General features: G+C 45.1%; 1 protein-coding gene across 8 annotated transcripts in view; it reads right to left on the reverse strand.

Moving 5' to 3' along the window:
• Positions 1 to 26737, reverse strand: part of pgm3 (phosphoglucomutase 3) — a 134072-nt gene that overhangs the window by 62757 nt on the left and 44578 nt on the right. For all 8 annotated transcript variants that reach the window (XR_010976187.1, XR_010976188.1, XR_010976191.1 and 5 more), the window contains exons 6-7: positions 9912 to 10107; positions 2677 to 2834 (exon numbers count right to left, since the gene is read on the reverse strand). Coding sequence is in view for 3 of the 8 variants with exons in the window: in XM_068044717.1 (XP_067900818.1) it covers positions 2677 to 2834; positions 9912 to 10107 (354 nt within the window). In the remaining 5 variants the exon portion in view is untranslated. The remainder of the gene's footprint in view (positions 1 to 2676; positions 2835 to 9911; positions 10108 to 26737) is intronic.

The following is a 26737-nucleotide window of genomic DNA, read 5'->3' on the forward strand; positions in this document are numbered from 1 at the left end:
GACAATCTTCAGCCAGAAGTGCCGAGTTGATGATCCATCTCAGCCCCCTCCTGAAGTCCACAGCATAACAGATGCCAGACATCAGCCAATTCGATTCACTCCGCGTGATATCAAGAAACGACTGAAGGCACTGGATACAGCAAAGGCTATGGGTCCTGACAATATTCCAGCAATAGTACTGAAGACCTGTGCTCCAGAAGTTGCTGCACTTGAGGCAGTGTTCGAATACACAGGCCAGGTCATCTGCTCTTCAGACATCTTTTGCAGCATTGTCCACCTTTTTTTTTTAAAAAGGTAAGGTCAACTTTAAGAGTCCACCTTGAATATAGTTTGGATCTTAAAAGTAGGAATATGATATGTCTTTACTGCGCATGACAACAGCGTTAGTTTTCACCTATATGCTGACCACACCCAGCTCTACCTCACCACCAGTTTTCTTGACTTCTCCACTGTTGCTAAATTATCAGAGTGCTTATCCAATATCCAGTACTGGATGAGAAGATATTTCCATCAATTAAATATTGGGAAGACTGAAACAATTGTTTTCGGTTCCCGCTCCAAACCATGTTCCCGAGCTACCGACTTTTTCTGTCTCCCAAGCAATAGTCTAAGATTAAGCCAGCCTGTTCTCATCTTTGGCAAAATATCCGACCCCAAGATGAGCTTCCGACCTCATTCACGCCATCACTAAGACCAACTATTGCCACCTTCGTACATTGCCCGATTCACCCAGTCTTAGCTCATCAGCTGCTGAAACCCTCATTCATGCCTTCATTACCTCTACTTCAACTCACTCCTGGCTGGTCTCCCACATCCACTCTCCATAAATTTGAGGTCATCCAAAACTCTGCTGCGCATGTCTTAACTCACACCAAGTCCCATTCCCCTATCAACCCTGTGCTCGTTGACCTATATTGGCTCCTGACTATGCAACGTCTTGAATTTAAAATTCTGATCCTTGATTTCAAATCACACCATGGCCTCCCCCCCCCCCCCCCCCCCCCACTGTAATGTCCTCCAGCCCCACAACCTTCCTAGATTTATGCACTCCTCTAATTCTGGCCTCTTGTGCATCCTTGATTTTAATTACTTTAATAAAGGTGGGCATGCCTTCAGTTGTCTAAGCCCCTGGAATACCCTCACTACACCTCTCCACCTCACTTTCCGCCTTTAAGACACTCCTTAAAACCTACCTCTTTGACCAAGTTTTTGGTCATTGACCTAACATCTTCTGTGGCTCGGTATCATACTTTGTTTTATAATGCTCCTGTGAACTGCCTTGGAACATTTTATTACGTTAAAGGTGCTATATAGATATAGTTTTTCTACATGGATCATTTGGGCAATGATTACTGAACAGCCCATAACCAAAAGAGGAGAACATGTAGAGCTTAATATACCTTAGACACTAAAAGACACTACTAAAAGACAGATGATATAAATGTGACCTTTTGGTTTCAAACCAAATGACCTACAAATATATTTGTTTAGATGTACATTGACTTCTTCACTTCTTTACAGTTTAAAAACAAGTTACAAGTATTAACAAAACGCAGAAAAAAACTGCAGACGTAGGAAACCCGAAGCAAAAACAGAAAATGCTCAGTCAGCAAATAGATGAGTTAACGTTTTGTGCAGACCTTTGTTATGAAAGTGCTGGTTTTCTTTGAGGATTCATGTGTTAGAATTGTGGAGATGGATTCATTTAAGACTGGGGAGATTCCATAAATGTTGGACTTTTGTTCGAAGGGTCACTGAGAGGTCTGTTTCAGTGCTGTATCTCTAAAAAATCTAAAGGTCTTGTTTGAAAGCAAGAAGTGACATGTCAAGATTTGTGAGGATCAGGAGTTGGTTTTGCTTCTGAGATATTGTTTTGGTTCAGTTGGGGTGTGGACTGTTGTTGAAAGCAGCTGCAGATCAGCCTGCCAAGAGAAAAACACCGAGCTCATCTCTTTCCTCTTGTCTCTGCGAAACCTTGCAAAGATCCAGCGTATGAGAGTGAAAACCCCTGATACCGCATTTTTCCCAAGACACTCTTGGAAGGCCTGCCAGATCAATTCTCGATGCCACCTGAAAAAAACTGCTCCAGAAAAGAGCCCAGTGACCCATCAACGTGCACTCAGATGCCAGACTGTATGCCATTTTGGAAGACAAAATATCTTATCCATTTTCTTCATGAATTAACAAGTATTTGGCCAAAAAATTTTTTGTCTTTTTTTTGTAAAAGAACTTTGCAGAGAAAATTCCTTTATTTTTCTTGAACCAGTGTATGTGTGAGAGTACATGCGTGTTGGGTATTTAAAAAGGGAACTTTCATATTTAAATCTGTGTTAATGCCTTGCTTCTTTACTGGATAAGTCTTGTTTTATGATAAACTGATAATTTTGTTGTTTTGTTGCCGTATTTTATTCTGGGATAAAGAGTAGAGTATATGATTGACCATATCGGTAACTGGGTAAACATTTAAATATATGTTGTGACCTGTGGGGAAGTGGAACTAGAAAAGACAGTGCACTCTTCCTACCTCAGTTGCAACACCTTCCACCAGACCATTCTGATGAAGGTCTACATCTGAAACGTTAACTTGGTTGTTCTCTACAGATGCTGACTCAGTCCAGCGAAATCTGTTTTGTAATGAGTACCAACATAGCAAGCTGACTTGTAGGAAGGTTTTACCTTGGCAAGAAGCTCCTTTAGAAATATAGTAATTAAAGTTGCAATCTTATCACCATCAAGAAGATGGAAACATCCCAGTTCATTGATATAATAGTATACAATTCTGTCTGCATCACCATCAAACGAGCAGCTGCGTTCATTTGCCTTCAATTCTAAGCCTGCAACATATGAAAATGTGGCTGTTAACATTTTCCTCATCATTATGGCAAACATTGAAGATTGGTTAAGAAGGTAAGAGCCCATGGGATCCAGGGCAATTTGCCAATTGGATCCAAAATTGGCTTAGTGGCTAAGGGTGATGGTCGAGGATTGTTTTTGAGAGTGGAAGCCTGTGACCAGTGGTGTACCACAGGGATCAGTGTTGGGACTCTTGCTGTTTGCAGTGTACATTAATGATTTAGACGTAAATATAGGAGGTATGATCAGTAAGTTCGCAGATGACACGAAAACTGGTGGTGTCGTAAATAGTGAGGAGGAAAGCCTTAGATTACAGGACAATATAGATGGGCTGGTAAGATGGCTGGGGCAGTGGCAAATTGAATTTAATCCTGAGAAGTGTGAGGTGATGTATTTTGGGAGGACCAACAAGGCAAGGGAATATACAATAGATGGTAGGACCCTAGGAAGTACAGAGGGTCAGAGAGACCTTGGCGTACTTGTCCATAGATCATAGGCAGCAGCACAGAGAGATAAAGTGGTTAGGAAGGAATATAGGATGGCCTTTATTAGCCAATGCATAGAATATAAGAGCAGGGAGGTTATGATGGAGCTGTATAAAATGCTAGCTTGGCCACAGCTGGAGTACTGTGTACAGTTCTGGGCACCACACTATAGGAAGGATGTGATTGCACTGGAGAGTGCGCAGAGGAGATTCACCAGGATGTTGCCTGGGCTGGAGCATTTCAGCTATGGAGAGAGACTGGATAGGCCAGGGTTGTTTTCCTTACAGCAGAGAAGGCTGGGGGGGGGGGACATGATTGAGGTATACAAAATTATGAGGGATACTGATAGGATAGATAGGAAGAAACTTTTTCCCTTAGCAGAGGGGTCAATAACTAGAGGACATAGATTTAAGTTAAGGGGCAGGAGGTTTAGAGGGGATTTGAGGAAAACGTTTTTCACCCAGAGAGTGGTTGGAATCTGGAACACCATGCCTGAAGGGGTAGTCGAGGCAGGAACCCTCACAACGTTTAAGTATTAAGATGAGCACTTGAAACGCCATAGCATACAAGGCTATGGGCCAAGTGCTGGAAAATGGGATTGACTCTATGACATTAAACAGAAACTATCCTTTTCAATTGCAATGCAGCCCATAATGTTTACATTACCAAATAACACAACCTCTTCCTTTATCAAATCCAGCTAGTCAAACAGGAATCTATTATGATAGTCTTTAAATTGTAACCAACAGCAACAAACGAGTTAGGAACAGAGTTACTGGGACAGACTTTGGCATGTGCTCATTCTTCACAAATGAGCCAGTAATCTCTCCAGATCCAGATGTTAACAAGACCATATTCAGCATGAATAATTTTAAATTGATGCTTTATCTGGAAAGCCCATTTCAATAACAACTTATTTCGCACCTTTAACGTAATAAAACGTCCCATGGCGTTTCACAGGAGCATTATAAAACAAAATGCGACATCAAGCCACAAAAGGAGATCCGGGCGGCAAAGTGGCGCAGTGGTTAGCACCGCAGCCTCACAGCTCCAGCGACCCGGGTTCAATTCGGGGTACTGCCTGTGTGGAGTTTGCAAGTTCTCCCTGTGTCTGCGTGGGTTTCCTCCGGGTGCTCCGGTTTCCTCCCACAGCCAGAAGACTTGCTGGTTGATAGGTAAATTGGCCATTATAAATTGCCCCTAGTATAGGTAGGTGGTAGGGGAATATAGGGACAGGTGAGGATGTGGTAGGAATATGGGCTTAGTGTAGGACTATTATAAATGGGTGGTTAATGGTCGACACAGACTAGGTGGGCCGAAGGGCCTGTTTCAGTGCTTTATCTCTAAATCAAATCAAAATCAAATCAAATGACCAAAAGCTTGGTCAAAGGGATGTCTTAAAGGAGGAAATTGAGATGGAGAGGCAGAGAGGTGTAGCAAGGGTATTCCAGAGCTTGGGGCCTAGACAACTGAAGGCATGGCCACCAATGGTGGAGCAATTAAAAACTGAAATGCTCAAGAAGCCAGAATTAGAGAATAGCAGATATCAGAGGGTTGTAGGGCTGCAGAAGATTACAGAGATAGGGAGGGGGGAGGCCATAGAGGGATTTGAAAACAAGGATGATAATTTTAAAAATCAGTACGTTGCCTGACCAGGAGCCAATGTAGGTCAGCGAGCACAGGGGTGATGGGGGAACGGAACTTGATGCGAATTAAGATATGGGCAGCAGAGTTTTGGATGGCCTCAAGTTTAGGGAGTGTAGATTAGATTTAGATTAGAGATACAGCACTGAAACAGGCCCTTCGGCCCACCGAGTCTGTGCCGAACATCAACCACCCATTTACACTAATCCTACACTAATCCCACATTCCCACCAAACATCCCCACCTGTCCCTATATTTCCCTACCACCTACCTACACTAGTGACAATTTATAATGGCCAATTTACCTATCAACCTGCAAGTCTTTTGGCTTGTGGGAGGAAACCGGAGCACCCGGAGAAAACCCACGCAGACACAGGGAGAACTTGCAAACTCCACACAGGCAGTACCTGGAATCGAACCCGGGTCCCTGGAGCTGTGAGGCTGCGGTGCTAACCACTGTGTAGAATGTGGGAGGCCAGCAAGGAGCGCACTGGAATTGCCAAGTCTAGAGGTAAAAAAGGCATGAATGAGCATTTTCAGCAGCAGATGAGCTGAAACGGGCAAAGTCAGGTAATGCTACGCCTGAGGTGGAAATAGGCAGTCTTAGCGATATGAGGTTGGAAGTTCATCTAAAAATGTGACACCAAGGGCTGAATTTTACCAGCCCCTCGACATCATGGGTTGTGGCGAGGGGCCTGTAAAATTCTGTGTGGAGAGGCCCGCCTCGACCCCCGACGTCGAGGGGCTGGTAAAATTCAGCCCTTGGTGTCACATTTGGTGACCCTGAGATGAACTTTCAACCTCATATTACCAGCAGCAGGGGGACCTCGGTGCTGCCTGCGGGGCCTTCATCTAGATATTTAAATTAACAAAAGGTAGATGTAAATTAACTTACCTGCTGGCGATGACCATTCCTCACCGATTTTACGTCCGCCAATCGCACCTCGCTCGCCTTTGGAACTCCATACAGAGTTCCGAGACAAGAACTTGGTGGGGAGGGGGGGAGGAATAAAATATTTAGGGCAAAAGGGTGGGGGAGCGGGATAAACAATTTTTACTGGCTGTGGGGATGGTGAGAAGGGCTCAAAGGGAACAAATGTCGGGGGGAAAGTTGGGATATCAATAATAGTTTATTTTGGGGGAGAGGAAATAAAATTCTATTTTTATTGCTCGGAGACCGGGACTTTTAAATATTAAAATGTTACTGAAGGGCTTGAAGCCCTTTAAAAATGGCACCGGTGCCTGCGCGATGGCGCCAGACGCCATTGCCGGGGATGCGGCAACCACCCCCTCTATATCATCAGGAGGTGCTGCTCCGCCCTCTCTATTTAAATCAACCCCTGCCATAATATCGTGGCTGTGTTTGCTGACAATGCAACCGCTAGGTAGCGCAGTGCTTACACATGCGCAAATGCAGGCTCTTCAACTGGAATCCGTGTCTGCGACATTTAGGCAGCTGCCAGGATTAAAGATGGCGCTGCTCAATTTATCGCAGGAAATGCTTATGGCTAGATCGTTCCAGCAAACTAACCATACATTAAGTTGGAAGAAAGCCCAGTAATATGCTATGTAGTTATAAGATACTGACTGTAATCCTCAGATCTATTTAATATTCCAGTAATCCTATTCAATACAAAAGGAATTTTATGATTGAATTTCCATTGAAAGATAGTGAATTGGCACCCCCATAGATGGAAAAGAAAATCGGGCAGAGTATAAAATGTGCTGCCAATTCGATATTGCAATTCATTTATATGACTGACCAGGACTGATCTCACCCGAATGCATCTACTAGCTCCTACCCAACTGGCCACGCTCCCCCCTTGGTAACTCGCTTTCTCCCCCCCCCCACCCCCCCCCACCACCACCCCCAAATCCCCTCAGCCGCTTGTTCCAGACCTCACTGCTGCCGCCACCCCCACTTCCCCGGCTGATTGTTCCACTCCACTCTCCGGCTGCTCACTCCCCCACCACCCCCGATCCCTTCCAGCCACGAGCTCTAGACCACACCGCTTCTCTTCTCTCACACCCCGCCCCCTACCCCCGCCGTTTCATCAGACACCAGGCGCCGCCCGAAGAAGCAAGGTGAGCCGCAAGGGGTGACGCAGGATCGAGAGGCCGAGAGGAGGGAAGTGGCGCGGCCTAGAGCTTGCAGCTTGGGGGACGAGCGGCCGGAGAGCTGGGTGGCGCGAAGCAAGGAACAATCAGCCAGGGGAGCAGTGAGGTCTCGAGCATGCGGCTGAGAGGAGGAAGCGAAGGCTTGGAGCGAGGGGGGAAAGCTCCAGCCTCAAAGTCTCCCATTGAGCCGCTTCCTCCAACCCAGTAAGGGACTGGACACCTGAAGATGGACCTAGCACGGATACACGATGGGGTTATCGCTGTGTGATGACGTGATCCCGCGCGTGCACCACTAAGTTCTAGCAAGATGCAGCTGCACATGTGGACGCACTCTGATGACGTCAGAAGGGCCAATGCGTTGTCAGGAATCACTTTGTTCAAGGTTTAAGTAGTGAAAGAAAAAACAAAGTGATTATTGACAACGCAGCCAGCAGCTGACGTCATCAGACTCCGCACAGGCGCAGATTGGTTCCTACTCTGCGCGTGTGCAGCCCTGCATTCCACATTGCCAGGACTGGTTGGCGCGTGCGCAGATGACATCATCGTGTAACGCGGGCAGAGACCGGCGGTGGAGAAGCGCGGAGAGCACAGCCGAACACCTCCTCCTCCGCCCCCACCCCGACTGCTCAGCCCCCACCCCACGGCCCGCTCGCTCACTCTCTCACTGCCTCCCTGGCCCGCGCTCTCACTGCCTCCCCGGCCATGGTGTGCTGCTGTCTGTTTAGGTTTCCTTTGTGTGATTATTTGAGCAGCGCCATCTTTAGTCCTGGCAGCTGCCTGACGTCGCAGACTTTAATGTTTTAGTGGCACAGGCTGCATTTGCGCATGTGCTGTTGCAGCGCCACCTAGTGGTTGCATTGTCAGCAAACGCAGTCAAGAAAAAAACCAAGTTATTTTCCATGTAGCATGGATAGTCATTGAAGCAGGAAGTATCTTGGATAACTCATTACAGAAAGATCATAGAGAAAGTACAGTTGTAAAGTCACCAGGTTGATACTGGGTATGGAAAACTGTAGTTATGAGGACGGCCTGGGGATACTGGGGCTGTTTTCATGGAGCAGAGAAAGTTGAGAGGATAATTAACTACAGTTTTGAAAATTATTAGAATTAGAACATTACAGCGCAGTACAGGCCCTTTGGCCCTCGATGTTGCGCCGACCTGTGAAACCATCTGACCTACACTATTCCATTTTCATCCATATGTCTATCCAATGACCACTTAAATGCCCTTAAAGTTGGAGAGTCTACTACTGTTGCAGGCAGGGCGTTCCACGCCCCTACTACTCTCTGAGTAAAGAAACTACCTCTAATATCTGTCCTATATCTATCACCCCTCAACTTAAAGCTATGTCCCCTCGTGTTTGCCATCACCATCCGAGGAAAAAGACTCTCACTATCCACCCTATCTAACCCTCTGATTATCTTATATGTCTCTATTAAGTCACCTCTCCTCCTCCTTCTCTCCAACGAAAACAACCTCAAGTCCCTCAGCCTTTCCTCGTAAGACCTTCCCTCCATACCAGGCAACATCCTAGTAAGTCTCCTCTGCACCCTTTCCAAAGCTTCCACATCCTTCCTATAATGCGGTGACCAGAGCTGCACGCAATACCCCAGGTACGGTCTCACCAGAGTTTTGTACAGCTGCAGCATGACATCGTGGCTCCGAAACTCGATCCCCCTACTAATAAAAGCTAACACACCATATGCCTTCTTAACAGCCCTATTAACCTGGGTAGCAACTTTCAGGGATTTATGCACCTGGACACCAAGATCTCTCTGTTCATCTACACTACCAAGAATCTTCCCATTAGCCCAGTACTCTGCATTCCTGTTACTCCTTCCAAAGTGAATCACCTCGCACTTTTCCGCATTAAACTCCATTTGCCATCTCTCAGCTCAGCTCTGCAGCCTATCTATGTCCCTCTGTACCCTACAACATCCTTCGGCACTATTCACAACTCCACCGACCTTAGTGTCATCCGCAAATTTACGAACCCACCCTTCTACACCCTCTTCCAGGTCATTTATAAAAATGACAAACAGCAGTGGCCCCAAAACAGAACCTTGCGGTACACCACTAGTAACTAAACTCCAGGATGAACATTTGCCATCAACCACCACCCTCTGTCTTCTTTCAGCTAGCCAATTTCTGATCCAAAGCTCTAAATCACCTTCAACCCCATACTTCCGTATTTTCTGCAATAGCCTACCGTGGGGAACCTTATCAAACGCCTTACTGAAATCCATATACACCACATCCACTGCTTTACCCTCATCCACCCTTATGAAGGGTTTCATAGGGTAAATATGGAAGTTTATTTGCTGTGGTTTGGGAGTTAGTGATGTAGGTCACTTTAGATCATACATTCGAGAGGAGTTTGGATTTTTTTTGTACCTAGTGAGAGTTGTTGAAGCATAAATTCCTGGAACATGTTGTTGAGGATGGTGGAACAGGAGATAGTTTCAAAAGGACATTGGATGGGCACTTGAGAGAAATAAACATGCTGTGGGTATAAAGCATGGGAATGGGACTGATTGGACTGCTCTACAAAGATTAGGCATGAACTCGATGGGCCAAACGGCAGCCTTCTGTGCCTTATGATGATTGTACGAAATGCTTTGTCATTAGGAATAGTTGAAGCAAAGAGACTTGTATCTTTTGAAGGAAAATATCAACAAACATTTGAAGCAAAGGAATATAGAAGGTTATGGGCAGGCAACAGGGCAAAGCATGATGAAGTGAACAGCCTCCTGCTGAAAACTTGTATTGATGCATTTCATTTTACAAAAGCTTTTCATTCTATTACTTGCCTCGAGGTGGCTTCTGCTGAACCTTTACAAAATCTGCTCCACAGAGGTAGTTGAGTTTGCCACTTGCACCATCATTATGCACCTTTAACACCAGCTTCTTCTCAAGGTAAGGCTCCAGTTCCTGAAGCTTTAGTGCACCAATACCATTTGCCCCATCCACATTGAGTTGTCTCATTTCTTCCGGATGGTAAGGTGTCTGTGGATAAACACAATATTGAAGTACATCAGTGTTTGAGGTAGATCACACAAACTCCATTTAACCAAAAAGATCAATATAACCTTAGTCAATATTATAATCATCCCCACTAGAATATGTGTAGCAAATTAATCATACCTTCAACATTAAAAGTATTTTAAATATTTTAGACCAATCAGTAGTTTTGCAACATGGACAATGTAAGAAATCACATCATGCTTAAAAAGTAGTTGATGCACAAAAGAGGTGATGGCTGTCCTGGACAGTTTCTGTGACCTTCTGGATGAAATGCCTTCTGACCTCTTGCTGATCAAAGCTCAGATGCTTGACCTTGTCTCAAGTCTTTAAATTCACCTACTGGGTCTGATTAACTAGTTCCTGGTACCCCTATTATTGCTCCAGTATTTTTTAAAATCTCATCCCAATAAAGGAAGTTAATGGAATTTCAATGCCTATAATCGATGCAGCCAATGTACACCATTTCCAGGAAAACAGAAGCAGCAAAAGGGTTGATTCTGTAGCTCTGCACAGGAAATATCACACCACCAAGGATATTTTAGCCTTGAAGGAGCGCAGATTCACTCGCATGTTACCAGGGCCCAAGGGTCAAACTAAGAGGAGAGATTACATAAACTAGGCTTGTATTCTCTGGAATTTAGAAGGCTGAGTGATTTGATTGAGGATTTTGAAAGGAGTTGAGAGGGTAGAAAGAATTTTGTTTTGCTGGTGGGAGAGTTTCAGCCAAGAGGACATAAACTTAAAAACAGAGCCAGGTCATTTGGGAGAGGAAAGGAGAGAAGTTAGGAAGCAGTTTTTCATACAAAATGTCGTAGAAGTATGGCACACTCTGCCACAAAAAATTTTGGATGCTAGCTCAATTAATACTTTTGAACATGAGGTTGATAGATTGTTGCTAGCCATTAAGGGATGTAGAGCCAAAGAGCCTAAAATGGAGTTAGGGATACAGATCAACTATGATCTCACTGAATGGTGGAAGAGGATCGAGGGGCTGAATGGCTTACTCCTGCCATGTTCCAACCCTCAGAGAACACCTGGGTTCAACACAACAGCCAATGCCAGTGATGACTCCACAACCATAAAACAGGATCCTGAAGAATAATGATTTTCCTCACTCCAAGTGATCACAGAACACAGAATTGCAACAGTGCAGAAGGAGGCCATTCAGCCCATCGTGGCTGCACTGGCTCTCCAAAAGAGCAATTCACTCAGTTCCATTCCCCCACATCCCTGCACACTTCCTTTTCATTTCACTGTCTAATTCCTTTTTGAATGCTTCAAAATAAACCTTCCTCCACCACACCCACAGGCAGTGCATTCTCGAGGCTTCTGGCTTGGAGAGATGGCCTGCAGATTCGGGATTTTCCTGGAGATGCAGAAGGTTTCTTTCACTGGGTCTCTGTCTGCAGCAATGATAGACTAAGGCGGTCATGGCCAGCAGGCAGAGTTTGAAACTTGTCAGGCAGACAGGCGAGAGAGCGAGCACGCAGGGAAGCAAGCGAGCGAGAGAGGGGAACCAAAAGGGATCCCACTTGGTCTCTTCTGACCAGTGTCCAGTTATTTGTCTGCTGCAGAGAGAGAAAAGCCAGCCTAAAGCACACAGATTGTGGTCCTGTCACATGATAGCTCAAAGTATATTTTCTCTTGCAACGTTTCTAAGACTTCTCTTCTCTCCATAAGGATCCATTGTTCAAGTAATTACTTTTGAGTGATCGGTCTCCAACAGTTTAATATCCCAAGATTGCCTTAATGTCTTGTTGATGGAGACTGGCCAGGTGAGGCATTCCAAACTACTCAAGTCATTGTTCTGGAGGGAAATACAGGCTGCATCACTGAAGCATGGTGGCCTGAAAGTAGAATCCAGTGATCAGGTGAGTCACAATATCAACGGTGCTGGATTGGTTTAAAAACCCTTTGAAAAGCTTAAAATAATTTTCTAAAGGTATTGTGCTCAAAAAAAGGTGAAAAAAGTGTAAAAACCCAATCCTTCACCCCAAGCTGAACGCGAGGACGAAGTGCAGGGAACACCTGAAAAGCACGGGAACCACCCGAAAACAGCAGGGACGCCTACGGTATGATATCATAGTAATTACAGAAACATGCCTAAAGGAGAGACAGGAACGGCAGTTCAACATTCCTGGTTGAAGGGTTTTCAGAGCGATAGAGAGGGGGATAAAAAGGAGGGGGCGGAAATTTTGGTAAAAGAAACAATTACAGTTGTGAGGAAGGATGATATGTTTGAAGGATCATCAAATGATGCCATATGGATTGAGCTAAGGAACAACAAAGGGGCACTCACACTGCTGGGAGTGTACTATAGAACCCCAAACAGTCAGATGGAAGAGTAAATATGTAGGCAAATCTCTGAGAAGTGCAAAAACAATAGGGCAGTAATAGTAGGGGATTTTAATATCCCAATATTAACTGGGATAAGTTTTGGTGTGAAAGGAACTAAGGGAGCAGAATTCTAGAGATGCATTCAGGAGAACATTTTTGGACAATAAGTAGCAAGGCCAACCAGAGAGGCCGCAGTTTTGGAACGAAGCTGGGCAGGTGGAAGGAGTGGCAGTGGGAGAGCATTTTGATGGCAGCGATCACAATTTGTTAGTTTTAACATAATTAACATAATTTGGGGCAAAGTGGACTGGAAACAGCTACTTGAAGGTCAGTGGCAGAGCATTGGGAGGCAAAGGGGAGATTCAAGGAGTTCAGAATAAACTGTCTTGCAACAATCCAGCAAATCACAGGGAAGCATAAAGGAGATTCCCCGATCACAAAATAGTTTAAAATTTTACAGCATTATTTTACAAAATGCTAAACCTTTCAAGTCCTGCCACTGAGGTGTTTCAACAAATGGGAACTGGAGAATCAAAGTAGATAGCAGAGATTATAACTTAACAGTTTGTATCAAGTTGTCTCACTCAGCTTTCGCAACGAAAACGGGAGCTGAGCAAGACAGGAAGGGGGATAAAGAGCGGCAGCAGAGCAGGCCCAAGACCAGCTTTGAGAGCAAAAGCTGAGAGAGACTGGACGGGGTAGAAGAGCTGGGGGTTCAAACGGACCAACTGCGTTAGAAAAAAAATCAAAGTATACACAGGAAAGCAGGTAAGTGCTTATGGTGAGTATTTCTCTTTTGCTCTCTCTAAACTAAGGCATTTGTTTAAACTATGATCCAGGAAATTACAAATTTTAATCGGGCTAAGTATTATAGTAAGTGAATTAAGAGCATTAGCACAGAGCAGATCCAGAGGCATGAATTAAAATTAGTTGAAACAAGGTACTAACTAGATTCCAAAATAAGAAAGTGTTTTTAGATCACGAATGGGCAGTTGAGACCTGTTGCTTGCAATTTCTGTGCCATGTGGGAACTTGAGGACACTTCATGTGTCTTGGGGAACCATGTGTGTAGGAAATATCTTCAGCTGCTTGAGCTCATGCTCAGGATTTCTGAGCTTGAGGAACAGTTGCAGTCACTGTGGAGCATCAGAGGCGCTCAGTTTCCTGGACTACACATTCTAGGTGGTAACCACCCCACAGGCAGTGTGTGTTCAAGATAGCAGATTGGTGACCATGCAGAAGAGTTGGCACAGGCAGGAGGTGTAGGATTCTTTGGGGTGTGCGCCACTCTGAGACTGCTGGGAATGACAACACTTTGAAGGAGTGAAGTCCAGATCATGGCACAAATGGGCAAGGGAATGCACTGGAGGAAACAGCGAAGAGTAAAAATGCAGTTGTTTTAGGAGATTCCAAGGTTGGGGGGGAGACGGGTGTTTCTCTAACTGTAGAGTGTGGTGCCTCCCTGTTACCAGAGTAAAGGACATCACGGAGAGGGTACAGAATATTCTGCAGGGAGAAAGATAGTGAGCTAGAAGTTGTGATACACGTCGGTATCAATGACATAGAGGGCGCAGGTATTGAAGTCCTGTGGTCAGACTTTCAGGAGCCAGGGAGGAAGTTAAAAAGTAGGACTTTTTCGGTAATAATCTCTGGATTACTTTAAGTGCTGCACTCCAGCAAGAATAGAAATAGGAAGATGGCAGGGGGGCATCGGGGGAGACTTCAGGCATGGTGCAGGAGGGAGGGCTTCAGATTCTTGGGACATTGGGACCAGTTCTGGGGCCGGAGGCACCAATTCAAAAGGGACGGGTTGCACCTCAACAGGACTGGGACCAATGTCCTTGCAGGAAGGGAGAGTTTAACCTAAATTGGCAAGAGGATGGGCATCAGCATACAGAAGTAGAAAGGAGGAATAAGGTGCATAAAGGAGTGAGTGCTGGATAGCACGAGAGATGGAAGTCGTACCATATTAGAGAGCAGCAGATTAAGAAGGACTGTGAGGAATACAAAGACAGGCTTAGAATGCATATATGTAAATGCACAATTCACAAAGATGCTGAGCTACAAGTACAAATAGCCACGTGGGAACATGATATAATGACAATAACAGAAACGTGGCTTAAAAATAGTGCAGATTGGGTGCATAATGCTCAAGGATACAAAGTGCTCAGAAAAGATGAGGAATGAGAAAAAGAGATGGGGTGGCAGTACTAATTAAAGATATTGCAGTGTTGGAAACAGAGGATGTCATTGAGAGAGCAAGGACAGAACACATTTGGTTAGAGCTTAGAAGCAAAAAGGGTGTGAACATGCTGCTGGGGGTATTCTATAGGCTTCCGAATAGCGAAAGAGAGATAGAAGAGCAAATCTGCAGAGAAATCAGAGATGTGTAAGAATTATAGAATGGCGATCTTGGGGTCTTTACTTACCCAAATATCAATTGGGATAATGCTAGAGTAAAGAAGGAGAGGAATTTCTGAAATGTGTCCAGGAGACTTCCTTGACCAGTATGTTCTCAGTCCAGCTAGAAAGGAGGCATTACTGGATCTGGTGGTGACAAATGAGGTGGGCTAAGTGACTGTGGGGGAACACTTGGATAAAAGCAATCATCATATCATAATGATTAGTAATGGAGAAGAGCAAGGAACAATCTAAAGTAGAAATAAAAGCAGAAAGTGCTGGAAATAATCAGCAGGTCAGGCAGCACCAGCGGAGAGAGAAGCAGAGTTAACGTTTCAGGTCTGTGACCTTTCATCAGAATTGGTAAAGGTTAGAAAATAATTAGGTTTTAAGTAAGTGAAGTGGTGGTGGGGGGGGGGGGGTGGTTTGGTGGGGAAGGGAACAAAAGGGAAGGTGTGTGATAGGACAGAGGGCAGGAGAGGTTAAATAACAAAGCTGTCATGGGACAAAGGCAAACAGTATTAATGCTTGTGGTGAAAGACAAAGCATTAGTCCATAGAGACTGTTAATGGCATAATAACTCTACAGCTTTGCAGGCTAAACAAGGACTTGAATAATTTTAGAGCATGACTGGCTTTTTAAAAAGAAAAATTTATTTTATTTTATTTTTTAATCATGCACCTGTTTTTCATGTAGACAAAGCTGCTCATTATTCTCTCTGGACTAATGCTTTGTCTTTCACAAGTATTAACACACAGTTTGCCTTTGTCCCATAGCAGCTTTGTTATTTAATTTCTCGTGTCCTCTGCCCTATCACACACCTTCCCTTTTGTTCTCTTCCCCACCAACCACCTCCCCACACCTTCACTTGCTTAAAACCTAATTATTTTCTAACGTTTGCCAGTTCTGATGAAAGGTCACAGACCTGAAAGGTTACCTCTGCTTCTCTCTCCCCAGATGCTGCCTGCCCTGAGTATTTCCAGCACTTTCTCTTTTTATTTCAGATTTCCAGCATCTGCAGCATTTTGCTTTTACGATCTAAAGTAGAACTTACTTGGAAGAGCGGAGCGGACCTGGGAGGAATCGGCATCGGAGAGGGAGAGGATAAATCTAGCCTGAGGCTTGAGGCCCGCACTTACCTACAAGAGCGGAGCGGACCTGGGAGGATAAACACAGACACAATCCGGAGTGTTTGAAAAAAACATCACCAGTGACATCACAGAAAAGCTGCAAGGTGATTGGTCGGTGAGTAACTGCTGTTAGGAAATAGTTCTAAATAGCTGGCTTAATAACTAAGGTAAGAAAGGTCTACAGTCTATTTTCATATAGTAAGTAACGTTTTTTAGGGAGTTCTGTAGTAATGAGGACCAGGGAAGAAGCACCCTCTGAAGCATCTTTTAAAAGGTTTAATTTAAAGGGTTAAGTCATGGCAGGAGAGCTCAAAGCTGTGGTGGGCTGCTCATGCTCTATGTGGGAAGCCAGGAACAATTCCAGTGCCCAGGACCAGCATGTTTGCAGGGTGTCTCCAGCTGCAGCTCCTGGAAGCCCGGGTTTCAGAGCCGGAGTGGCGGCTGGGGACGCTGTGGAGCATCCGCGAGGCGGAGAGCATAGTGGATAGCACGTATAGAGAGGTGGTCACACCGCAGGCTCAGATACCACAGGCAGGAAGGGAATGGGTGACCAACAGGCAGAGCAAGAGAATTAGGCAGGCAGTGCAGGAATCTCCTGTGGCTATTCCCCTGCAAAACAGGGATACTGCTTTGGATACTGTTGGGGGGAATGGCCTCTCAGGGGAAAGCAGTAACAGCAACAGCCCAATTCGTTGCACCACGGTTGGCTCTGCTGTACAGGGGAAGAGTAAAAAGTGTGGGAATGCAATAGTTATAGGGGATTCAATTGTAAGGGGAATAGCTAGGCGTTTCTGTGGCCGCAAAAGAGACTCCAGGATGGTATGTTGCCTCCCTGGTACTAGGGTCAAGGATGTCTCAGAGCCGTTACAGGACATTCTGAAGGGCCAGTGGTCGTAGTACACATTGGTACAAACAACGTAGGTAAAAAAAAAGGATGAGGTCCTAAAAGCAGAATATAGGGAGTTAGGAAGTAAGTTGAAAAGTAAGACCTCAAAAGGTAGTGATCTCAGGATTACTACCAGTGCCAAGTGCTAGTCAGACTGGAAATAGCAAGATATATCGGATGAATACGTGAAGAGATGGTGCGAGGGGGAGGGTTTTAGATTCCTGGGACATTATCACTGGTTCTGGGGGAGGTGGGACCAGTACAAACTGGACGGGTTACACCTGGGCAGGACTGGGACTGATGTCCGAGGGGGAGTATTTGCTAGAGTGGTTGGGGAGGGTTTAAACTAAAATGGCAGGGGGATGGAAACCTTTGCAAGGAGTCAGAGGAGGGGGGAATCAAAGACAAGAACAAAAGACAGTAAGGGGAATAAGAAAAGTGATAGGCAGAGAAATCAAGGGCCAGAATGAAACAGGGCCACAGTGAAAAATAGTGGGAAGGGGACAAGTAATGTTAAAAAGACAAGCCTTAAGGGCTTTGTGCCTCAACGCGCAGAGCATTCGCAATAAAGTGGATGAATTAATCACGCAAATAGATGTAAACGGACAGAATATAGTCAGGATTACGGAGACATGGCTGCAGGGTGACCAGGGATGGGAAATGAACATCCAGGGGTATTCAGTATTTAGGTATGACAGACAAAAAGCAAAAGGCACCGGAGTTGCATTGCTGGTTAAAGAGGAAATTAACACAATAGTGAGGAAGGATATTAGCTCTGATGCTGTGGAATCTGTATGGGTAGAGCTGAGAAACACTAAGGGGCAAACAACGTCAGTGGGGGTTGTATATAGACCCCAAAACTGCAGTGGTGATGTTGGGAATGGCATTAAACAGGAAATTAGAGATGCATGCAATAAAGGAACATCTGTAATTATGGGTGAGTTAATCTGCATATAGATTGGGCAAATCAAATTCGTCACAATACCGTAGAGGAGGAATTCATGGACTGTATATGGGATCGTTTTCTGGACAAAGACGGTGAAGAACCAACTAGAGAACAGGCCATCCTAGACTGGGTATTGTATAATGAGAGGGGAATAATTGACAATCTAGTTGTGCGAGACCCCTTGGGGATGAGCGACCATATTATGATAGAATTCTTCATCAAGATGGAGAGTGACGTAGTTGATTCTGAGACTAGAGTCCTTAATCCTCAAAGAAAACTACCAAGGTATGAGGTGCAAGTTGGCTATGATGGATTGGGAAACCTTACTTAAAGGGATGATGGTGGATAGGCAATGGCAAACATTCAGAGAGCGCATGGATGAACTGCAACAATCGTCTATCCCTGTCTGGCGCAAAAGTAAAATGAGAAAGGCAGCCAAACCATGGCTTACAAGGGAAATTAGAGATAGCATTAGATCCAAGGAAGAGGCATATAAATTCGCCAGAAAAAACAACAAACCTGAGCATTAGGAGCAGTTTAGAATTCAGCAAAGGAGGACCAAGGGATTGATTAAGGAGGGGGAAATGAGTACTCGAGTAAGCTTGCGGGGAACATAAAAACTGACTATAAAGGTTACTACAGGTATGTGAAGAGAAAAAGATTACTGAAGACAAATGTAAGTCCCTTACAGTCAGAAACAGGGGAATTTATTATGGGGAACAAAGAAATGGCTGACCAACTAAATGCATACTTTGGTTCTGTCTTCACAAAGGAGGACACAAATATACCAGAAATGTTGGGGAACACAGTTTAGTAAGATAGAGGAACTGAAGGAAATCAGTATTAGTAGAGAAATGGTGTTGGGGAAATTGATGGGACTGAAGGCTGATAAATCCCCAGGGCCTGATAATCTACATCCCAGAGTACTTAAGGAAGTGGCCCTAGAAATAGTGGATGCATTGGTGGTCATCTTCCAAGATTCTGGAACAATTCCTACAGATTGGAAGGTAGCTAATGTAATCCCACTATTTAAAAAGGGAGGGAGAGAGAAAACAGGGAATTATAGACCAGTCAGCCTGATATTGGTAGTGGGGAAAATTCTAGAGTCCATTATCAAAGATTTTATAGCAGAGCACTTGGAGAACAGCGGTACAATTGGACAGAGTCAGCATGGATTTACGAAAGTGAAATCATGCTTGACAAATCTACCAGAATTTTTCGAGGATGTAACTAGTATGTAGAGTTGATGAGGGGGAGCCAGTGGATGTGGTTTATTTGGACTTTCAGAAGGCTTTAGTGTGAGAGATTAGCGTGTAAAATTAAATCGCATGGGATTGGGGGTAGTGTATTACGATGGATAGAAAATTGGTGGGCAGACAGGAAACAAGGAGTAGGAATAAATGGGTCTTTTTCTGAATGGCAGGCAGTGACTAGTGGGGTACCACAGGAATTGGTGCTAGGACCCCAGCTATTCACAATATATATTAATAATTTAGATGAGGGAACTAAAAGTAATATCTCCAAATTTGCAGATGACACAAAACTGGATGGGAGGGCGAGTTGTGAGGAGGATGCAGAGGGGCTTCAGGGTGATTTGGACAAGTTGAGTGAGTGGGCTAATGCATGGTAGATACAGTATAATAAATGTGATGTTATCCACTTTGGTAGCAAAAACAAATGGTATGTTGGCCTTCATAGCGAGAGGATTCGAGTACAGGAGCAAGGATGTCTTGCTGCAATTATACAGGGCCTTGGTGAGGCCACACCTGGAATATTATGTGCAGTTTTGGTCTCCTTATCTGAGGAAGGATGTTCTTGCTATCGAGGGAGCGCAATGAAGATTTACTAGGCTGATTCCTGGGATGGCAGGATTGACATAGGAGGAGAGATTGAGTCGGTTAGGATTATATTCATTGGAGTTCAGAAGAGTGAGGGGGGATCTCGTAGAAGCCTATAAAATTCTAACAGGACTTTACAGGGTAGATGCATGAAGGATGTTCCCGATGGTGCGGAAGTTCAGAACCAGGGGTCATAGTCTAAGGATACAGAGCAAACCTTTCAGGACTGAGATGACGAGAAATTGCTTCACCCAGAGAGTGGTGAGCCTATGGAATTCGCTACCACAGAAAGCAGTTGAGGCCAAAACATTGTATGTTTTCAAGAAGGAGTTAGATATTGCTCTTGGGGCGAAAGGGATCAAAGGATATGGGCGAAAGCGGGAACAAGTTACTGTGTTGGATGATCAGCCATGATCATAATGAATGGCGGAGCTGGCTCGAAGGGCTGAATGGTCTACTCCTGCTCCTATTTTCTATGTTTCTATGTAACTTCTAAATTAGAAGAGGGCTAATTTCAATGGGATGAGAGTGGATCTAGCCAGGGTAAAATGGAACCAAAGACTGATAGGAAAAACCGTAATGGAACAATGGGTGAGGTACAGATTAGGTACATTACAAAAACAGCGAAATGTGAAAAAACCAATGCCAGGGTTCTTTGGATGATGAGAGAGATGGAGAATATGATGAAACAGAAAAAAAGAGGGTGTATGATGCATGTCAGGTGAATTGTTCAAGTGAGAACCAGGTGAAACACTGTAAGAGGAGATGTGAAGAGGAAAATAAGACTGGCAAAGAGAGTATATGAGAGCAGAAGAACAGTTAACATAAACGGGAACCCAAAAATCTTCTACCGGCATGTAAATAGTAAGCAATTAGTCAGAGGTGGGGTAGGGCCGATTGGACACAAAGAGGATGATTTATGCTTCGAGGCACATGGCAAGGCTATAATACTGTTACAAAGTACTTATTAAAGAAGAGGATGCTGACAAATATCGGTAGAAGTGAGACAGTTAAGGTATGGATGGGGTGAAAATCGAAAGGCAGATGTATTGGAAAGGCTGGCTGTGCTTGGAGTGGATGAGTTGCCTGGTCTGGTTGGCATGCATCACAGTTTGCTGAAAGAAGTAGGAGAGGAGATAGCGGAACGGCTTGCCATCCTCTTCCAATCTTCGCTAGATACAGGGGAGGTGTCAAAGATTGTGCAGAAAAGGCTGAAGGACATTCCTATGTTTTTTATGCTTTTATGTAACTACAAACTGGTCAGTTTATCAGTGGTGGGTAAGGTTTTAGAATCAATAATCAGGAAACAAAAATAAAAGATCAAAAGGCACTTGGAGAGGTTTGAGTTAGTTAAGGAGAGCAGGGACTGATTTGTAAAAGATTAAATCAAACACGATCGCCTATTTGAATTTTTAGATCAAGTAACAGTGGGTTGATGAAGGGATCACAGTGGATGTTGTCCATATAGATTTTAAGAAAGCGTTTGACAAAGTACATAAAAGGCTGATTAACAAAACTAAGGCTCATAGAATTGGAAGGGCAGTGTCAGCGTGGATTTAAAAAATTGGCTTAAGGACAGAAAACAGCGAGTCGTAGTAAATACCTGTTTTTCAGATAATGGCAGACAGTGGCGTTCCCTAAGGGCCAGTGCTGGACCACTGCTTTTTTTGCTACATATAAATGACTTGGATATTGGAATATGGGGTAAAATTTCAAAATCTGCTGCTGATACCAAACTTGGAGGTGTGGCAAACAGAGAGAATGATCCGCATCAACTGCAACAGGACAGATAGGCTAGCAGAATGGGCAGGCGAGTGGTACGGAGAGGTGTGAAGTGATGCATGTTGGCTGAAGGGATACAGGAGGAAATGTAGACTGAATGGCATAGTTCTAAAGAGTCACAGGACAGAAGGACCTGGAGTTCATGTCTACAGGTCTTTGAAGGTAGCAGGATATATGGAGAGTAATTAGCAAAGCAGATTAAAATCTTGGGCTTCGTAAATAGTGGTATTGAGTTATAGAAAAAGGGAGGTGATGCTGAAATAACAAGGGAGTACTGGAAATACTCAGCTGGTCTGGCAGCATCTATGGAGAGAGAAGCAGAGTTAACATTTCAGGTCTGTGCCCTTTCATCAGGGAGGTGATGCTGAACCTTTTTAAAGGTTTTGACTAGGCTACAACTAGAGTACTGCATCCAGTTCAGGTCACCACCCTTTGGGAAGGATGTGAGGGTCCCTGAGAGGGTGCAGAGGAGAGTTACCAGAATGGTTCAGGGATGATGGATTTTAGCTACAAGGTTCGTTTGGTGAAAATGGGATTGCTGTCCTTGGAACAATGGAGATTGAGAGGAGATTCAACAGAAGCATACACGTTTAAGATATGTTTAGATAAGGTAGATAAAGAAAAGCTGTTCTCATACAAGGATCAGGGAACACAGATTTAAGGTTTTGGGCAAGAGATTCAAGGGGAGGTACATAGCGAGTGGTAATGACCTGGAACTCGTTACCTACGAAGGTGGTCAAAGTAGAGACGATCGATAATTTCAAAAAGAAACTGGATGGGCACTTGAGGGAAATAAACTTGCAGGACTATGGGGATAAAGTGGGGGAATTGGACTGACTGGACTGCTGTACAAACAGCCAGCATGGACTCGATGGGCCAAATGGCCTCCTTCTGTGCCATAATGACTGTGACTCTTTTACTATTCCAGATACATCTTCAGTATGCAACTGATGTTATAAGCTACTTCTAAAAAGTAGTATTAACATTCAGAAACATATCAGAAAAGAAAAAGAAGAACAGTACAGCACAGGAACAGGCCATTCGGCCCTCCAAGCCTGCGCCGATCACGATGCCTGTCTAAACCAAAATCTTCTGCACTTCTGGGGTCCGTATCACTCTATTCCCATCCTATTCATGTATTTGTCAAGATGCCTCTTAAACGTTGTTATCGTACCTGCTTCCACCACCTCCCCCAGCAGCAAGTTCCAGGCACTCACCACCCTCTGTGTAAAAAAAAAACTTGCCTTGCACATCCCCTCTAAACTTTGCCCCTCGCACCTTAAACCTATGTCCCCTAGTAACTGACTCTTCCACCTGGGAAAAAGATTCTGACTTATCCACTCTGTCCGTGCCACTCATAATTTTGTAAACCTCTATCAGGTCCCCCCTCCACCTCTGTCGTTACAGTGAAAAACAATCCCAGTTTATCCAACCTCTCCTCATAGCTAATACCCTCTAGACCAGGCAACATCCTGGTAAACCTCTTCTGTACCCTCTCCAAAGCCTTCACATCCTTCTGGTAGTGTGGCGACCAGAATTGTACACAATATTCCAAGTGTGGCCTAACTAAGGTTCTGTACAGCTGCAGCATGACTTGCCTATTTTTATACTCTATGCCCCGACCAATGAAGGCAAGCATGCCGTATACCTTCTTGACTACCTTATCCACCTGCGTTGCCACTTTCAGTGACCTGTGGACCTGTATGCCCAGATCTCTCTGCCTGTCAATACTACTAAGGGTTCTGCCATTTACTGTATACCTCCCACCTGCATTAGACCTTCCAAAATGCATTACCTCACATTTGTCCGGATTAAACTCCATCTGCCATTTCTCCGCCCAAGTCTCCAACCGATCTATATCCTGCTGTATCCTCTGACAATCTTCATCACTATCCGCAACTCCACCAACCTTTGTGTCGTCCGCAAACTTACTAATCCTGCAGTTGACTAATCAGACCAGCTACATGTTCCTCCAAATCATTTATATATACTACAAACAGCAAAGGTCCCAGCACTGATCCCTGCGGAACACCACTAGTCACAGCCCTCCATTCAGAAAAGCACCCTTCTACGACCGAGCCAGTTCTGTATCCATCGTGCCAGCTGAAGACTACAGTATGAAGACTTCACATTGAGATTTATGGCCACGATTTCAATTTCGCTGACAGCAAAGGAGGTGGTGGGGGGGGGGGGATTGAAAAGGACATGAAGCCTGGTCTTAAGAGAAGTGCATCTGTCAGGTGGCTTTTTAAATTCAATGAACAGGAAACACGGAAGTAAAATTATAATCAGCACCAGCAACAGGGATTCGCATGATGTAATCTCCACTCCCATGTTTATAAAGACACGCCAAACATGTAAATTGAAGGATCTTGGAAGAAAGGAGTGGCAGAATGGATTTCATACTGGCAAAGTTTGTGCCTAGTTTCAGCAACATTTCCCTGGATGTGCTGCTGGAGGCTTGTGAGGAGTGAGAGAGATATACTGTCCACTATCAAATGGATGAAGAGGCCTGCAGATGAGACCAAGAAGGCATGGCTGGAAGTAGTGGAGGTGATCAGCTGCAGGAGTGTGGTGTCACACTCCTGGATTCAGTGCAGAAAGCTCTTTAATGACCTAAGCAGGCCAAGAAAAGTGAGTATAATGGCACATTCCCCTGCATACTGTTACGCACATCATTACCACCTCCTCACGCTGCCTCGTCAAGCCTACTACGGCTCAGATACTCACTTGGGTGGAATCAGGAAGGCAAATATGGTTTTCACCTAGTGATTCTCACAAGTGAGCAAGAGCAGATGGTGGAAACAGGGACATAGAAAAATAGAAACAGAAAGGAGGACATTTGACTTATCGTGTCCATGCCAGCCAAGGATAACTATCCAGCCTAATCCCACCTTCCAGTTCTGGTCTGTAGCCCGGTAACCATTCTCCGACCACCTACCTACACTAGGGGCAATTTACAATGGCCAATTTACCTATCAACCAGCAAGTCTTTGGCTGTGGGAGGAAATCGGAGCACCTGGCGGAAACCCACGCGCTCACAGGGAGAACTTGCAAACTCTGCACAGGCAGGACCCAGAACCGAACCCGGGTCGCTGGAGCTGTGAGGCTGCGGTGCTAACCACTGCGCCGCCCCTGTTTTATACAGTTCTAGCATAACCTCCTATACTCTAGGCTTTGGCCAATAAAGGAAAGTATCCCATTTGCCTTCTGCTACCTGTCCTGCTACCTTCAGGGATCTGTGGACATGCACTCAAAAAGTTCCTCTACACTTCTCAGAATCCGACCATTTTTTGCGTAATCTGTTGCTCCATAAGCTCTGCTCAGCTGGGCACAGATGATGTACCTCAGGGCCAAAGGAGAGAACCATTGAGCAGCAGCATGTACTGACAGGCCTTCAAAGTGGACTCGCCACAACTCCACTTCGAGCATGAGATGGTCATATGCCAATGAGAAGATGTCTTCTTCCATGGATAGAGTGGCCCGCATGATGGACTATCATATTCGCCAACCAAATAAGGCCATGCAGGACTGCTTTGTGTCAGTGACATGGGGAGTGTGTGGGGGGGGGGTGAAAAGAGTGCAACTGCATTTTCTGGTGACATGGGTGCACTGGTGCAACCGAAGTGAATTTTACATTAATAAGAGCCATGCAGCAACATGAGCAGCTTGGGATACACTGCCCTCATTATCCTCCTCCTCCCCTTCCAAATCATCTGAGGAGGATCTGAGGTCTTCGCCTTGCTCCTTCTACAGGTCCAAACCTTGCTGTAGTGCAACATTGTGCAGAGTGCAGCAAACCACGACCATTGTGGACAGCCTGTCTGGTAGTACTGAGTCACATATTCACCATGCCAATGGCCTGTTCAATCACACGTCTGGTGGCAATATAGCATTCATTGCAGTGCTGTTGGGTTTCAGTGTTCAGATTGCTGACGGGTGTCACGACCCATGTTTGCAGTTGGTATCCCTCGTCTCCAACACCTGCTTTGAGATCTGAAGGGATTGGGGAGCTTGGACTGCTGCAGAACTAAAGCGGCAGTTGACAGGGAATCATGTGCCCACCTGCATGAACATCCTTTGCTGGTTGCAGAACAGCTGCACCTTGATAGAGTGAAGCCCTTGCAGTTGACAAATAGTCCTGGTTGTTCTGGAGGGGGGGGGGGGGGGGTGGATGCCTGGATTGCCATGTCTGTGTAGTCAATGATTCCCTGTACATGTGACAAGTCAGCCAGAGTCACAATGTCATTCTGACTGGCACCATTGGTGGCAAAGCTGACATACCTGTCAGCCCAGGTAACTGGTAACACATTTCAGCCGATCCAACAGGCAGCAGGTGTTTTTCTAGGAAGCTACAGATGTCTGCCACCACCTGGCATGACATCCTGAGCCTCCCAAGACACTGGTATTCAGATGTGTCAAGGAAACTGAGCCACTGCTTGCAGACCCTGTTTTGTGGGTAGTGCCTCCTATGAGCTGTCTCCTTTCTGCTGTGCAGTAATCTGCTGCTGGTCACCTTGGCCCTCATCTGATGTTCAATCTAAGGCAGCATAAGCAGCACGCATCTTAGTGTGACAACAGTAAATCTCCAAAGTGTTGAATATAACCTGCAAATTGTAAATCTATCAAAAGTACTGTGAAAAAACCCTTTCCCACTAGCAGGTAAGAAAATGGCTGAGAGTACTAAATGTTCATTAGCATATTGTTTCAGCCGAATCAAATTGCTGCGGTGTCCTCTACCTTGTTTTGCTTATGAGTTTCAGAAAGCCCAAGAAACACACGGACCAGACGTTAAACCGAAAACAGTGTCAACATCGTTCTAACTGGGTAATTAGCATATCCACCTCTCCTGAGGATGTTGCACAGACACGGCCTAACACACACAAGGGGGGCGGCGCATTGGTTAGCACCGCCGCTCCAGCGACCCGGGTTCAATTCTGGGTACTGCCTGTGTGGAGTTTGCAAGTTCTCCCTGTGTCGGCGTGGGTTTTCGCCGGGTACTCCGGTTTCCTCCCACCACCAAAAGACTTACAGATTGATAGGTAAATTGGCCATTATAAATTGCCCCTGGTATAGGTAGGTGGTAGGGGAATAGACAGGTGGGGATGTGGTAGGAATATGGGATTAGTGTAGGATTAGTATAAATGGGTGGTTGATGGTCGGCACAGACTCGGTGGGCCGAAGGGCCTGTTTCAGTGCTGTATCTCTTAAATAAAATAAAAATTAAAAATAAAAAGTCAAATGCAGAAGTTAGTGGTTCGGCGCTGGCTTGCCGACGCAGGGCCAACTTTGC

The sequence above is a fragment of the Heterodontus francisci genome, chromosome 13 (assembly GCF_036365525.1).
Source record: "Heterodontus francisci isolate sHetFra1 chromosome 13, sHetFra1.hap1, whole genome shotgun sequence".
Classification (NCBI taxonomy): Eukaryota; Metazoa; Chordata; class Chondrichthyes; order Heterodontiformes; family Heterodontidae; genus Heterodontus; species Heterodontus francisci.